This window comes from Scyliorhinus torazame, chromosome 19 (genome assembly GCF_047496885.1).
Source record: "Scyliorhinus torazame isolate Kashiwa2021f chromosome 19, sScyTor2.1, whole genome shotgun sequence".
In the NCBI taxonomy this organism is placed as follows: Eukaryota; Metazoa; Chordata; class Chondrichthyes; order Carcharhiniformes; family Scyliorhinidae; genus Scyliorhinus; species Scyliorhinus torazame.
Window position 1 is genome coordinate 65,038,748 of NC_092725.1, and position 14,319 is coordinate 65,053,066.

General features: G+C 47.5%; 1 protein-coding gene across 2 annotated transcripts in view; it reads left to right on the forward strand.

Moving 5' to 3' along the window:
- LOC140396179 (metabotropic glutamate receptor 8) overlaps positions 1 to 14,319 on the forward strand; it is a 707,540-nt gene that overhangs the window by 586,748 nt on the left and 106,473 nt on the right. For both annotated transcript variants that reach the window (XM_072484442.1, XM_072484443.1), the window contains one exon: positions 10,031 to 10,170. In XM_072484442.1, coding sequence (XP_072340543.1) covers positions 10,031 to 10,170 — 140 coding nt within the window. The remainder of the gene's footprint in view (positions 1 to 10,030; positions 10,171 to 14,319) is intronic.

Below are 14,319 nucleotides of genomic sequence, written 5' to 3' on the forward strand. Positions count from 1 at the left end.
GAAAGCATTGGCCTTTAGGGAAGGGAAATCTGCCATCCTTGGCTGGTCTGGCCTACATGAGACCCAAGGTTAACTCTTAAATACTAGCAAGCCACTGAGTTAATTAGGAACGGTCAATAAATGTTGACCCAGCCAAGCCCACATCCCATGAATGAAGATAACTTGTGCTGAACTTTTCACAAAATTAAAGCTGCCTCGTGTAAGGAACATACTTTGTACAAAGTTTACTTCGACTGACGAAGGATAATCTGAAATAGACTTTGCTCTAGGCAACTCTTGTCTCACTGCCAACTGTCTGAACCCTATCTCTCTCCCGCTGTGTAATGTTGCCCATCTGTCTATGGAATCCTGAGCTACTCACATCACCAATTGGAGCACCAGCTTTCCTGGGGAGTTTGACCTTTTAAACTCCGAGCTCTTCCCAGCTGGCACATCAGCAATGTGATTGAATATTGATTCCCCTTCACAAACAGATCGGCAAGATTTATATTTAGTCCTTGTACCTCATAACAGCTTCACTGACCAACCTTTTATCGACTCGGTACCAGCCTGTGATCAGAGTGTTTTAGTGCTTCTTGAGCAGAACAGTTGGTTAGCGGAATTTTATAGTTCAAGCTGATTTTTATGAAACCACATAAGCTTCCATCCTGTTTTTTTATTGAATACCTTATTAAATTCAGATAATTCACGAGATAATTTTGCTATTGATCTTGGATGATTTTGAGGTTAGGAAAAAATGTACTTCTAAATCCAGAGCAATTATTTAAATATCCAGACCCAGCCTTGCATGGGACACCCCCGTACTCGTGAGCCCACATAGGACCCACCACACAATGCTCAATCTGACTCCCCCCCCCCCCGCCCCCCCCGCCGACTACCCCTCACCCCTTTCCTACCACTCCCCCCCACCCTCAGGTCAAAGCACCCCGCCACCTCATGGACTGACCCCCATCTGGTCCGACCTCCTGGACCACCAGCCCGAACTTCCCTCCTCCCGAATCACCCCACCCTCTGGTCCGAAGCCACTCCCCCCGCCCAGATTGACTCCCCCCCACCCCCCCCGTTTCTCCCCCCCCCATTCCCACCCCCGTCCACGGTGCCGTCTCCCAGACAGACCCCCCTCCCCCACTCCGTCCCTGCACTGACTCCCCTCTGCCAGACATAACCCCGCCCCGCCCACTGCACTGACTCTCCCCTCTACCGAACATAACCCCACCCCCACGATCTACCCCTCTGGTTTGAGCCATCCCTCTCCCGGACTGACAGACTGACTCCCCCTGTCTGTGTTGCCCTCTATGGCACAGAACTCCTGCCTCCCCCTCCCCCCCCCTTCCTGGACTGACTCTCCCCTCTCCCGGACCTAACCACCCCCCAGATCTACCCCTCTGGTCTGGGCCACCCCTCTCCTGGACTGACTACCCCACCTCTTGAACTGACCCCCCCCCCAACCAACCCACGACCCCTGCTCTGGAATGACCATCCTCCACACCCCTATCCTGCTCTCCCCATAAGTATGACCTGACTGCACACCCCCCAGCCCGACCCGATATTCCCCTTAGCTGTCCCTCCAACCCGAACCCGCCTACTCTCTCCAACCAAACCCCGCCTACTTCTGCACCTCCCCCGCTCCGTCTGACCCAACTCAAAGCCCGCCCTCTCTCCAGTCCTACTTGACCATCCAACCACACACCCCCTCCAAACACTTGTCCGTCCACACCCCCCTTCATGGTCCAATCTGACACTTCTCTTCTCTGTCTCTCCGACCCAAGCCCGCCTACTCTCTCTGACCTGACACCCCTCCCTCCGCCCTCTTTCCGGTCTGACTCCAGTCCCCCCCCCCTCCCCCCAGTCTGGATCCCCCCAACCATTGTCTGGGTCACTTACCTTTTCATTGTCACTTTAACCTTCCCCTTTACAACCATGAAAAGGGAACGTTTCTTACCTCTCCGAGCCCCAGTTACTCAGCACTGATGCAACCGGGGCGCACTGAGCTGCTCCTGTCTCACCCAGCCTGAGTGAGGAAGCTTGGGCAAGGCAGGGGCTTAGAATTACAGTGTAGGTAAGTACATCGGGAGTGGCATTCTGCCAGAGATTGTCGATCTGAGGAAGTTACAGGCCATTATTGCAAAGGTTGTGGGCGGGAATCTCCCACGCTTGGCGCGATGGCCCGACGCCGGCTCCAAGAGCGGCGAGAACCACTCTGTTGTCGGGCCATCCAGAAGTTGCGGAATCCCCCGCACCTCCGGGGGCTAGGCCAGCGCCGGAGGGGTTGGCGGCCCGCCAACGGGTGCCGAAGGGCCGCCGTGGGCCGGCGCGAGTTGGCGCTTGTGCAGAACCGCATGCGCAGGGGGTTTCTTCTCCGCGCCGGCCATGGCGGAGCCTTACAGAGGCCGGCGCGGAGGGAAAGAGTGCCCCCACGGCACAGGCCCACCCGCAGATCGGTGGGCCCGATTGTGGGCCAGGCCACCGTGGGGGCCCACCCCAGGGGCCGGATCACCCTGCGCCCCCCGAGGACCCCACTAGACGGCCGACAAGCCAGATCCCGCCGGGATGGACCATATCCATTTCACGCCGGCGGGACTGGCCGAATACGGGCGGCCGCTCAGCCCATCGGGGCCCGGAGAATTGCCGGGGGGGCCACTGCCAATGGCCTCCGACCGGCGCGACGTGCTCCTCACCCCCGCCCGAAAACCGGCGCCGGAGAATTCGGTAGCTGGCGGGGAGTCGGAGAATTCTGCCCTATATCTCTCACATAATCTTGTTCTGCAAGTGTTTAACTGGCTCAAGATTTTTCCTTGTAACCATTTGCCTCACCCAGTTTAATACTGCAAATTACAACTTGTTGATAAAAACAACCTCTCCCCATTTCCATTTTAGTTTGTTTTATCGTTACATCCCTTCCTTTTTTTGTCTTTATCTGAATACAATCCCATTGATTTGACCTTTATTAGTTGGTAAAAGTCACCAATAACCTGAAGGATCTTTCAGCTTGAAGTGGCGAAACATTTCTGCAAAATTATTGTGCACAAAGATAGCTGATAGACTTGACATAATTGATGCCAGACTTAGTCTGATATAGTGTGCAGTACCAAATGGCTGCAGATGATGGTTGCGCTGAGATAGCAGCGTTGATTTCTATGCGGGCATTGGGAGATCTCAGTATCCCTGATGAACTGTACAAACTTGTCACTACAACAGTGACATCCTGCTCCTGCATTGCCCCTACCACATGTTCCTCCTCACTGTTGCCATGCAATTCATCCGGTCCTGCCTGCTCAAACTAACAAGGTGTAATTCTCCTTGGGGTTGGGTGTGTTGTAACATGCCTTTAAAGCATAACAGCATGACATCACTAGAAGGAAACTGTGTCATATGATCCAGTCTTGGTTTCACTTTGAACCTTTGGGCACAGCACACGCACACGGCTCTGCTGCTGATGTCTTCAAGCTTTCTACAACAGCTATGTGTAGCTATCCTCCAGTGCATAGTTCAAATAAATGAATTGCCAAAATGTTTATTCAATCTCTTATGAGAGATTGATGCCTTTATATCATTATAATAATACATAGTGCTCAGCGGTGGTCAAACAGCCCATCAGCAAGATTAAGTACAGATGCAAGTACACCCTTAGATTGTGCTACAGGGCATGTGACAATTTTCAACGTTCTGGTCTGATTCGCAATGGAATCGCATGCATCAGATAGTGTTGAAATCACAACGTGGTGACTACACAGAAATAATTTGAAGACCCAGAGCTGGGATAGTGCTCAGATAAAGTGCTAATAAGCAGAGCTAAACCCTCATTGTGAGTAGGACAGCATGTTGAGAGGGTCAGCATCGTTAACTCGGTTTGGGGAGGCGCCAGACCAGGGCTGGATCAATAGCTAGCGAGGGAGAGTCCAACAAAACAGAAAGCAACAACAAAACCATCATAAAAATCGGACCAGGGTGGGTTGGGCTTATAATAGGCAGAGCTTCGGGAAAGTGCATGAAACCGGTTACAGTGACACTCATCCCCGTAACTATAGGAGAAGAACCGTCAAATGGATATTGTCAGAATGTCCACCCAATTCCACCATTTCAATTCGGAGCTGGCTGACCTACTACATGAATTCCAAATGTTTAATCAGTGTACAGAGGTATGATTTCTTGATTCAGGTGTGTCTGAACCAAACAAGCAAGCCATAAAAATTCACCGAGCAATGGGAATGGAGGCCTACGGAGCTTGAACACATCAGGGTTAACAGCAGAAGAGTTAAACAATCTCCAAAAGATATGCTGCGGAATTCTCCGTTGGCGGGATCCCCCGCTTTGCCAGCTGCGGGAAGGGAGAATCCTCAGGAGCGCGCCGGAAAACGGGGCTGGTGGGACTAGAATCCCACCCAGGGACTACTTTGGAAGATTGGTTCAGAATCAGGATAAAAGTCCGCATTCGTTGACTAGAGTTGATGGGCTGGATTCTCCGCTCCGCCACATTTCTGTTGAACCCTGACGGTGGGATGCTCCGTTACGCCGGCCGGTCAATGGGGTTTCCCAGTGTGGGGCAGCCCCACGCTGTCGGGAAACCCCCGGGCTGCCGGCAAAACGGAGCATCCCACCGGCGGAGAATCCAGCCCCATGTTTTTTGACAAAAGCCTACAGAATCCCGAGACCACTTTGTCAACAGATGCAGAGAAAAGGGTAGGTACTTTATCAAACATGGAGCTAGCAAACAGAACTGTTGAGTTGGTGATCACATCCACTTGCATGGAGATTCCAGAACGATCCAAGGACATCTAAGGATTTATAGCATCGAAGGGCTACTCAATGATGGTCTTAAGTAGGAAGTGATCTTGCAGGTCCTAAGTATAACCGCAGTTCTTGACGCATTTACTAGGACACCCAAACCTAGCAAGGCATGTGGAAGGTGTGACCTTCTGCATGTGCCAAGGAAATGCCCAGCTTTTCATCAATTCTACAAAGATGTGGCACACGCAGGTATCTTGAAGGATGATCATCCAGTATGCCATCAGAAACATACAGATGAGGTGATTAACAAACTGGAAGTAGAAGATGATGCGCATGACAAGATTAAGAGCAGTGAACACGTCGTCCACACTGGGGGGGATTTACCGACCACCTCGCCACGTGTTTTTAAGCGGCGGAGGCAGACCACCAGCGGAATCTACTGACCCCGCCATTGACAACAGGATTTCCCAGTGACAGCACCTCTTGTTGCAGGGAAACCCATGCACCGGCGTGGGACCGGAATTTCCTGCCGGCGTGAACAGCTGGTAAATCGTGCCCAGAGTCAATCCCATGGAAAAGCTGGATGCCATTACTGTCTTTGCTGGTTGCCAATATCAAATTATCTGTCCCAAGAAAGCGGGTAACTATTCACTATTGACCAAGATTGACACAGGGCAAGTACCAACATACCACATGTGTGAATTCTGAAAGACATGTACCCACACACATGAAGACCATGATGAAAACTACTGCAGTTACACTTTTGGCGTACAAAGGCTCATTCATTCCATGTGCAGGATCCATCATCCCAGAGTGCAAGTACAATGAATCTTCTTGGGTGTCAGAGATGTTCTACATCATGGACACTAAAGACCCAGCGATTGTATGTCTACCAGCATGCCGTGACCTCGCACCAGTGACAATCCATGGAATCAGTCAGACCTCACACGGCAGATCAAGCTCCTATCATCTCCGTTTGCGACCTTACCTCGAAATATTCAGGATGTTGCGACAAAATTGGAAATTTGAAGGGAGCTGCAACTCCTGCACCTGCAGGAAATTATGTCAACTGATTTGGTACATTTTGTGCAATGCAAATACCAACAGCTACAATGGATGGCGAAGAATTCCACTCTACAGATATCATCAAAGGATAGCTTTATTCAATTTACCATTTTGACTTATTGGGTTGAGAGAGGTATCTCCCGGGGAGTCATTTTTAAAGGCAGGCAGGTCATAATACCAGAATCTTTGTAACTTGATATTCTTCCAACAACTTCATCATTCACACATAGGCTTAGCCTGCATGAGAAGACACGGAAGAGAGACCACCTATTGGCTGGGTATGAACAATGACACTAAAGTCAGGAAGTGCAAAACGTGTCAAGCAGATATGCCAAGTCAACTCAAAGCACCACAGATTCCACATGAGGCTTTCCCCCATCCTTCATCCAAAATTGCATCCAATCTCTTTCATGTTATCGTCAATGACTTTACCAAGTATCCCATTATTTGACAATTGCACAATATGTTAAGCACAATTGTCCCGCAAACCCTAAGTGCTACATTAGTTTATTTGGTTTGCCTCGACTGACCATTACAGTTAACAGCCCACATTTACTGGTAAGCCACTTTCATATACATGTGAGAAGGGGAATATTGATCACACTATTTCTTTTCCTCATTACCCTAGATCAAAGGCCTAGATGAACAGATGGTCAGCATGGTGAAGCTATTAATCCTCAAATGCAGACAGACCAAGCAAGACCTATATATTGCAATTTACATCAGAGTGCAAGATCTTTTATGTACAACTATTCCATCACAGGCAGAGCCTCCATTCAGCAGTCAAGTGTGTACCACTCTGACTACTCCCACCCATTCTACTCTTTCTGAAACTAGAGAGCACCTTTACACTTGGGTCAACAAGTTTGTATCCAGGATCCCACAGAAGGAACATGGAGACTAGATAATCTGACAAGGGAGTTGTTCGGAACCAATGTCCTATCATTACACACAAAGGTGCAATGGTGAGGAGTAACTGAGGACAAATCAGGTCAATTCCAGCTCCTCAACCACAATACAGTCCTTTTGCATTTAGAACAAGATCCCAAATGCAACCAGGAACAATATCTAAGAATGATAGCCTCACAGATCACTGAACAATTAAAGAAACCTCCAGACAAGGTTACCATCACAAGATCTGCTCATCACAGAAGATTACCTTTCACATCAAACACTCATCGACTCGTCAGTTCTGTACACTAATGTGATGGTAACCAAATATGAATGTGTATTGTGTATAGTTATAGGGCTGGATTCTCCGCCTTGCCGCGCCACATTTCTGTTTCAGCACGCCGGCGGGATGCTCCGTTTGCCGGCTGGTCAATGGAGTTTTCCATTGTGGGGCAGCCCCACGCAGTTGGGAAAACCCCGGGCTGCTGGAAAAACGGAGCATCCTGCCGGCAGAGAATGCAACCCAGAATTCTTTGGAAAGGGACAAAACGAAAGAGGGATGTTGTAATATGCCTTTAAGGGATTGCAGCATAACATCAGCATGGGGGGCAGCACGGTAGCACAAGTGGATAGCACTGTGGCTTCACAGCACCAGGGTCCCAGGTTCGATTCCCTGTTGGGTCACTGTCTGTGCGGAGTCTGAAAGGTCTCCCCGTGTCTGCGTGAGTTTCCTCCGGGTGCTCCGGTTTCCTCCCACAGTCTAAAGACATGCAGGTTAGGTGGATTGGCCATGCTAAATTGCCCTTAGCGTCCAAAAAGGATAGGAGGGGTTATTGGATTACAGGGATAGGGTGGAAGTGAAGGCTTAAGTGGGTCGGTGCAGGCTCGATGGGCCGAATGGCCTCCTTCTGCATTGTATGTTCTATGTAATTCTATGTAATCACTAGAAGGGAAGTGTGTCGTGTGATCCAGCTTCAGTTGCAATTTTGTCTTTGAGCAGAACACAGACACATAGCTCTACTGCTGATTGTTTTTCAAGCTTTCTACCTACGTGTACCTGTTCTCCTGTGCATAGTCTAAGTAAATGAACCCCTCAACATGTTTTGCCAATCCTTTATGAGTGATAGGTGCCTTTATTTCAGTGTAACAATACATGAGGCTGTACCTGTGATGGAGCATGCAATCAGTAGAATGAAGATACAAAAGCTGTGAAGTGCAGATTGATCTGTATTCCCCAGAAAGATGCCATGGAATTCCCTGAGAGAAATGACAAGGAGAGTACTACAATGGTGAAATCAAAGATGTTCTTCAGACTGAGGACTAGTGCAAACATAGAATCCATTCATAGAATCCCTACAGTGCAGAAGAAGGCCATTCGGCCCATCAAGTCTGCATCGACACTCTGAAAGAGTACCCTACCTATGCTCAATCCCCCACCCTATCCCAGTAACCCCAGATAGGGGCAATTGATAATGGCCAATCGACCTAACCAGGCATCTTTGGACTGTGGAGGAAACCAGACCACCTGGAGGAAAACCACGCAGACATGGGGAGAACGTGCAGACTCCACGCAGACAATTACCCGGGGTCAGAATTTAACCCGGATCCCTAGTCACTCACTCCTTGTCTGTTGCCAGTATCACTCATTTCCTGAAGTAGGGTCACCATTGTGGCACGGTGGTGCCATTGTGGCCAGGGACCCTGGTTCAATTCAGACCTCCGGTGACTGTGCGGAGTCTGCACATCCTCCCCGTGTGTGCGTGGGTTTCCTCCGGGTGCTCCGGTTTCCTCCCACAGTCCAAAGATGTGCAGGTTAGGTGGATTGGTCGTGCTAAATTGCCCCTTAGGGTGGGGTTGCAGGGGTAGGGCGGGGGATTGGGCCTGTGTAGTGTGGTCTTTCGAAGGGTCGGTGCAGACTCTGTGGGCCGAATGGCCTCTTTCTGCACTGTAGGCATTCTATGTTTCTATAAAGGTAAGGTGCCAGGGCCATTTGCAGTGTCACGTAAGCATGTAAAGATGCCTGAGGTTGAGGGACAGGCCGTGAAGTTGCTTTGTCTCATTGTAGCTTGTCCAACTGTGTTGGATGAATTTTGCCTAATTCACTGTGATCAATCCTTGGAGGATCGCAAACCATTTGAATAATCTATGACCCAGAATTACAGCAGACACGCGGAACATACAGGCATCCCTTGCACCTAACCTTGACTTGGAACAATGATGGGAAATATTATTATTGCCATTGTCTCCCATTACAATAAATCTGCACCAACCATATTTAGAAGCGATGGGTTGTGAGAGGACTATTGATGAGGAGCATCTTTTGCCCACCCATTGTTCCATCCAATTCCACAGAAGTGGAACTCAGAGCTTACCATGTTAGCGTCCACTGATTGGTAACTTTTGTTTCACTTTGCCACCTTTGAGGTATCTCTGACAAGTTACTGACTCAAGCAATGGAGATTGATAACTCCTCCAAAATCCCTGGGCTAAATATTCCACAAGACCGAATCAGTATAAAATTCCCATTCCTATGTCCCAATGGTGTGCCTTGACTCCGATCTCACAAATAAATCTTTGATGTCAACATCGCAAAGTCTCCGGAACAATTATCCTTGTCTCTTCTCGCTGTGAGATGATCTATGCTTGAGGGCTTGATGCCACATGGACCTATACGTGTTCAGGATTGAGATGCTACTGCGTGAACTCCGGCATAGCTTCCAGCTGACAAATAGAGGAATCAAATTTCCTGAGTCAAGGCTGAATTTGAACCGAAGGGAGAAAACTCCACTTCTGCCACTTAGCTCTGTGCAATAACATTTTTGTGTTGATTTTGCCACTGAAGTTATTTTGGATCATTGACAAAAATGCTTCCTTTACATCAGAGATTCCCCTGGTTTCACTGTATTTCTGACATAAAGCAATTCAAAGTGGAGCCAATCTAGGTTTTAACACAGCTGTCACAACCTTCCTTCACCAGTACCTGCGTGCTGCATTAATGCTGTTTTATTTTGACATATTCTCCCTGAAATACAAAATAAAAATCAGTCATAGACTGGATAAGATGCACATTCATCTTATATCACTTTGTACTTCAAGCAGTATGTATGACATTGGAAGTATATGAAACTCAATGCCTATTGTATGCCTTTTTCCTTGCAGCTAACCGAAAATGAGTTTAAAAATTATGTTTTTCTAGATAAGTTTTAATTGTGAGGTCCAGGCTCCTACCCAGATGCTCCTGCCATTCATTCTCAAATTAAATGACGCATTCCATGTTGTTCACAGTAGTTCAAGTTTAGTTCTATTCACTTATGGTCTTCACATGCACTTTGTAATGTTCTTATAGGAAGTGCTGGAACCCCCGTGACATATAATGAAAATGGAGATGCTCCTGGACGGTACGATATCTACCAATATCAGGTTTCCAACCTGACCTCTCATGAGTATAAGGTTATTGGACAGTGGACTGATTACCTTCACTTGAACGTAAGCAACGTTTTTTTTCCCCCTTGTTACCAACAAAAGTAACAGTGTGGGTTTGAATTTATCTTGGGAAAAGTTTTCAGTTTGTGTGAAGATAAACTTTCCTTTGTGAGGCGTGGGTATCTTATGCATCAGATTCAATAGATGCTAAGAGAGTCTAGCCAGATAGGAAATATCTCTAATACTTTTTTATCCATTCCTTGATGTCTTCAAATTGTGTTTTAATGCTCGCTGTGATATAACAACTTTGCTTTTTGGAACAGTGGATAATGTGCATTATTCTTTCGTAAAGAATTCATATTATAGCAATAATTTAATTTGTTGAAAAGGGGATATTACTGTCATTATCAGCCTCTGCGCTGTTCAGCGCCACTTGGAGGAATGGATGGCTTCGTAATGAGACCCATTGAGACAGTAATGGTGTCTATGCACAAAGAAAATTCTGTTATTGCCATTACCACCAATTTCTGTGCTATCATTTTCTGTCCCCTGTCACTCCTGTAAGCCGGTCAGAACGTTTTATTGAAATTCATTTAAAGCATCTCGTTTTGAGGTTTCAAACATCTCAACTGAGTCATGTCTTAATTTTCCAAATTGATTCTTGGGAGGTGGGCATTGCTCGAACGGCTGGCATTTTTCCCGAGGCGCTGTGAAAAAGCAGTGGTGACTGAGCGGCTTTTCAGAGGGCAGTTAAAATTCAACGACTTTGGTACAAAACTGGTGGCAGATTGGGAAATGGCAGGTCCCTTCCATAAAATGAACCAGTGGTTCATGTCGATCCGTTTATATCACATTTACTCGCCACATTTGCTGGCAGCAGAACATTGGCAGTTTATCAAAGGTGACCTCCTAATCAGCTATCCGTGTACCCACCACCCAATGAAGGATGGTGGGCAGGCTCTCCAACCTGCCAGCCCCATCAGCCACTGAAGCCTCAGCTGCACCGCCGGGAGAGGTGGTACGCTGCTGAGGAATGCAGGAGACTAGGGTAGTGAGAGATGTAAGTAAGAACTAGGGGGATGATTTTCAGAATTAGGGGTCTCCTATTTAAGATGGAGAGTTAATAGAAAGGGTGGAACTTGGAACAATCAGCATCAATAGGGAAATGGTACTCAACAAATTCTTGGGATTGAGGGCAGAAAAGTCCCCAGGGCTTGGTGGCCTACATCCTAGCGTGTTAAAGGAAGTGGCAGCAGAGATAGTGGATCCATTGGTTATATTATTCTGAAATTCCATGGACATGGGAAAGGTTTCAGTGGATTGCAAAAATGTTAACGTAACACCCTTATTCAAAAAGGGAGGGAGGCAGGATGTGGGAAATTACAGACCAGTTAGTTCAACATTTCTTGCTGGAAGATTGTTAGAATCAATTATCAAGGGCGAAGTATCAGGACATTTGGAAAGTCAAAGTGCTATCCATCAGAGTCAGCATGGTTTTATGTAGGGCAAATCAAGTTTGACTAAATTGCTTGAGTTCTTTGAAGATATAACAAGCAAAGTGGATAAGGGGGTGCAGTAGATGTAGTATATCTAGACTTCCGGAAAGCGTTTGATAAGGTGCCGCACAGAAGGTTAATTCACAAGGTGGGATCACATGGGATTAGGGGCAACTTATTAGCTTGGATAGACGATGGGCTGACGGATAGGAGACAGAGTTTTGGGATAAATGGGTCTTTTTCTGGATGGCAAGATGTAACTAGTGGGGTGCCACAGGATTTGGTCCTTGGGCCCCAGCTATTTACAATCTATATTAACGATATGGATTCAGGGATAGCAGGTCCTATAGCCAAGTTTGCAAATTACACAAAAATAGGTGAGACAGTAAGTTACAATGAGGAAATAAAAACCTTACAAATGGATACAGATAGGTTAGGAGAGTGGGCCAAATGTGGCAGATGGAGTTCAACGTGGATAAGTATGCAGTCATGCATTTTGATCGACAAAATGGAAAGGCAACTTATTCTCTAAATGGGGAGAGACTGCAGGGTGCTCCGATGCAGAGGGATCTGGGTGTCCTCGCGCACGAGTCACAGGAAACGAGCATGCAGGTGCAGCGGATAATAAGGAAAGCAAATGGAATGTTGGCATTTATAGCAAAAGGAATTGAGTATAAAGGTAAGTGTTGTTGCAATTGTACAAGGCATTTGTAAGTCTGCACCTGGAGCATTGTGCACAGTTTTGGTCCCCTTATTTGAGGAAAGATGTAGTGGCATTGGAGGCAGTTCAGAAGAGGTTTACTTGATTGATTCCAGAGATGAGGGGTTTGTCGTATGAGGAGAGATTGAACAGTTTAGGCCTATACTCTAGAGTTTAGAAGAATGAGGGGAGATCAAATCAAGGTATAGAAGATGCTAAAAGGTATGGATAAAGCAAACGTGGAGCAGATGCTTCCTCTTCTGGGGCATTCTAAAACAAGAGGTCATAATCTTAGAATGAGGGGTAGCAAATTTAAAACAGATTTGAGGAGAAATTACTTCTGCCAAAGAATTGTGAATCTGTGGAATTTGCTACCCCAGAGTGCGGTGGACGCAGGACAGTGAGTAAATTTAAGGAAGAGTTAGATAGATTTTTAATTGGTAATGGGTTGAAGGGTTATGGAGAACGGGCAGGATGGTGGAGTTGAGGCCAGGATGGGATCAGCCATGATCACATTGAAGGTGTTTAGGCTGTGGAGGGTATATTGCCTCATCCTGCTCCTAGTCATGTGTTACAGGGAGGAGATGCTGTGGCTGATTTCGCAATCCAACTCTTGGTCAGTAGCATTGGAGGTTACAGGTGAGGACATATCAGCCATGATAGAATGGCGGAGCAGATTCGGAAAGAATTTCTTTTCCAAGGGTTGTCAATTATTAGAATTCCTGACTTCAGGGAGCAGTGGAGGCTGGGTCATTGAATATATCCCATGCTGAGTTTGGTAGATTTTTGATCAACAAGGGTGAGGGTTAGGCTTACATCAAGGGTTATGTGGAAGAGGCAGAAAGCTGAATAGCTGTTATAAAGCACTCGAGACATACAGGGTTGGAGCAATTAGTCTCCCGTGAGCCTCGTTTAGTGCGAGCTCCCCCGTTGAGGGGCGGGGAAGTCTATGAGCAGGGTAATAGACTTTGATAATAAAAGTCAGCCAGACTTGGAACTGACACCACAGACCCAGCTAGGACCTGAAGAGTACAGTACACATTATTACTTTGCAAGCAAACTAGTTTATCCACTCACCTAGGACTCATCTGTGGTCACTAAAATGGCCAATCCTGCTCCTTTTTAAAATATTCTTATGTTTCTTTCCTGTTATTTCCAGCCGTTTTCACACACATGCAAAAAATGCTAGCTCGGCACCTTGCCAGTGCCAATCTGGCACTCTGGCAGTCCCCCTGATAGCTGGCAGTGCCACCCGAGCAGTGCCAGGTTGGCACCCAGGTGGCACTGCCAGGGTGCCAGGCTAGCAATGCCAGGGTACCCAGGTGGCACCAGCAGTGTCAGGGCAACACCATGCTCAAAGGGCATTCAACTGGGAGCCTCGGACCCACTTGGAGACCCCCAGAAGTGCCGTTCCGTCTGGTCCCCATTTGTGGGGAACTGTACTAAATGGTGCTCGCTCGAGGTCTGCGAGGCAAAGAGACTGAATCCCAAAGCCTCAGGTACCTCGGGAATCTGCACATTCGCGTAAGGCTTACTGCCTCGCTCTAATATGCAGATATGCCAAAAGGTGTACCCGCCCATTGTGGGCAGGATTCACCTTGCAACGTCTCACGAGGTTGCGTTGATTCTTGCTGGGTGGATCCACGGTGAGGCGTTTCCCGGCTTTCACGGCCACACTGCGCCATGGCAAAATGCTTTTCTGACGCAGCGTGGCTGGAGGATTGCGCCCTAAGTGTGGGTTAAACTGGAGAGAAACTCCCCAGGTTCCAAAAATATGACTAAGTGTCGTTTGATAACGATGGGTGACACCCGGCAGAGCCAGTGGGAAACTCCCTGCAAAGCCCATCACAATTGAATTTAGAAATCTTTCTGTTAAATTCCACCCATCACCTCAGTCAAGTGAGAGAGAGATTTAAAGAATCAAGATTTTGAAGAAACAGTGTGTGCCTAAATAGCTAATGGTGGAAGACCTGAGGAGAATTGGGAAAACCTCGGGGTCAGGTTTGGAATTAAATG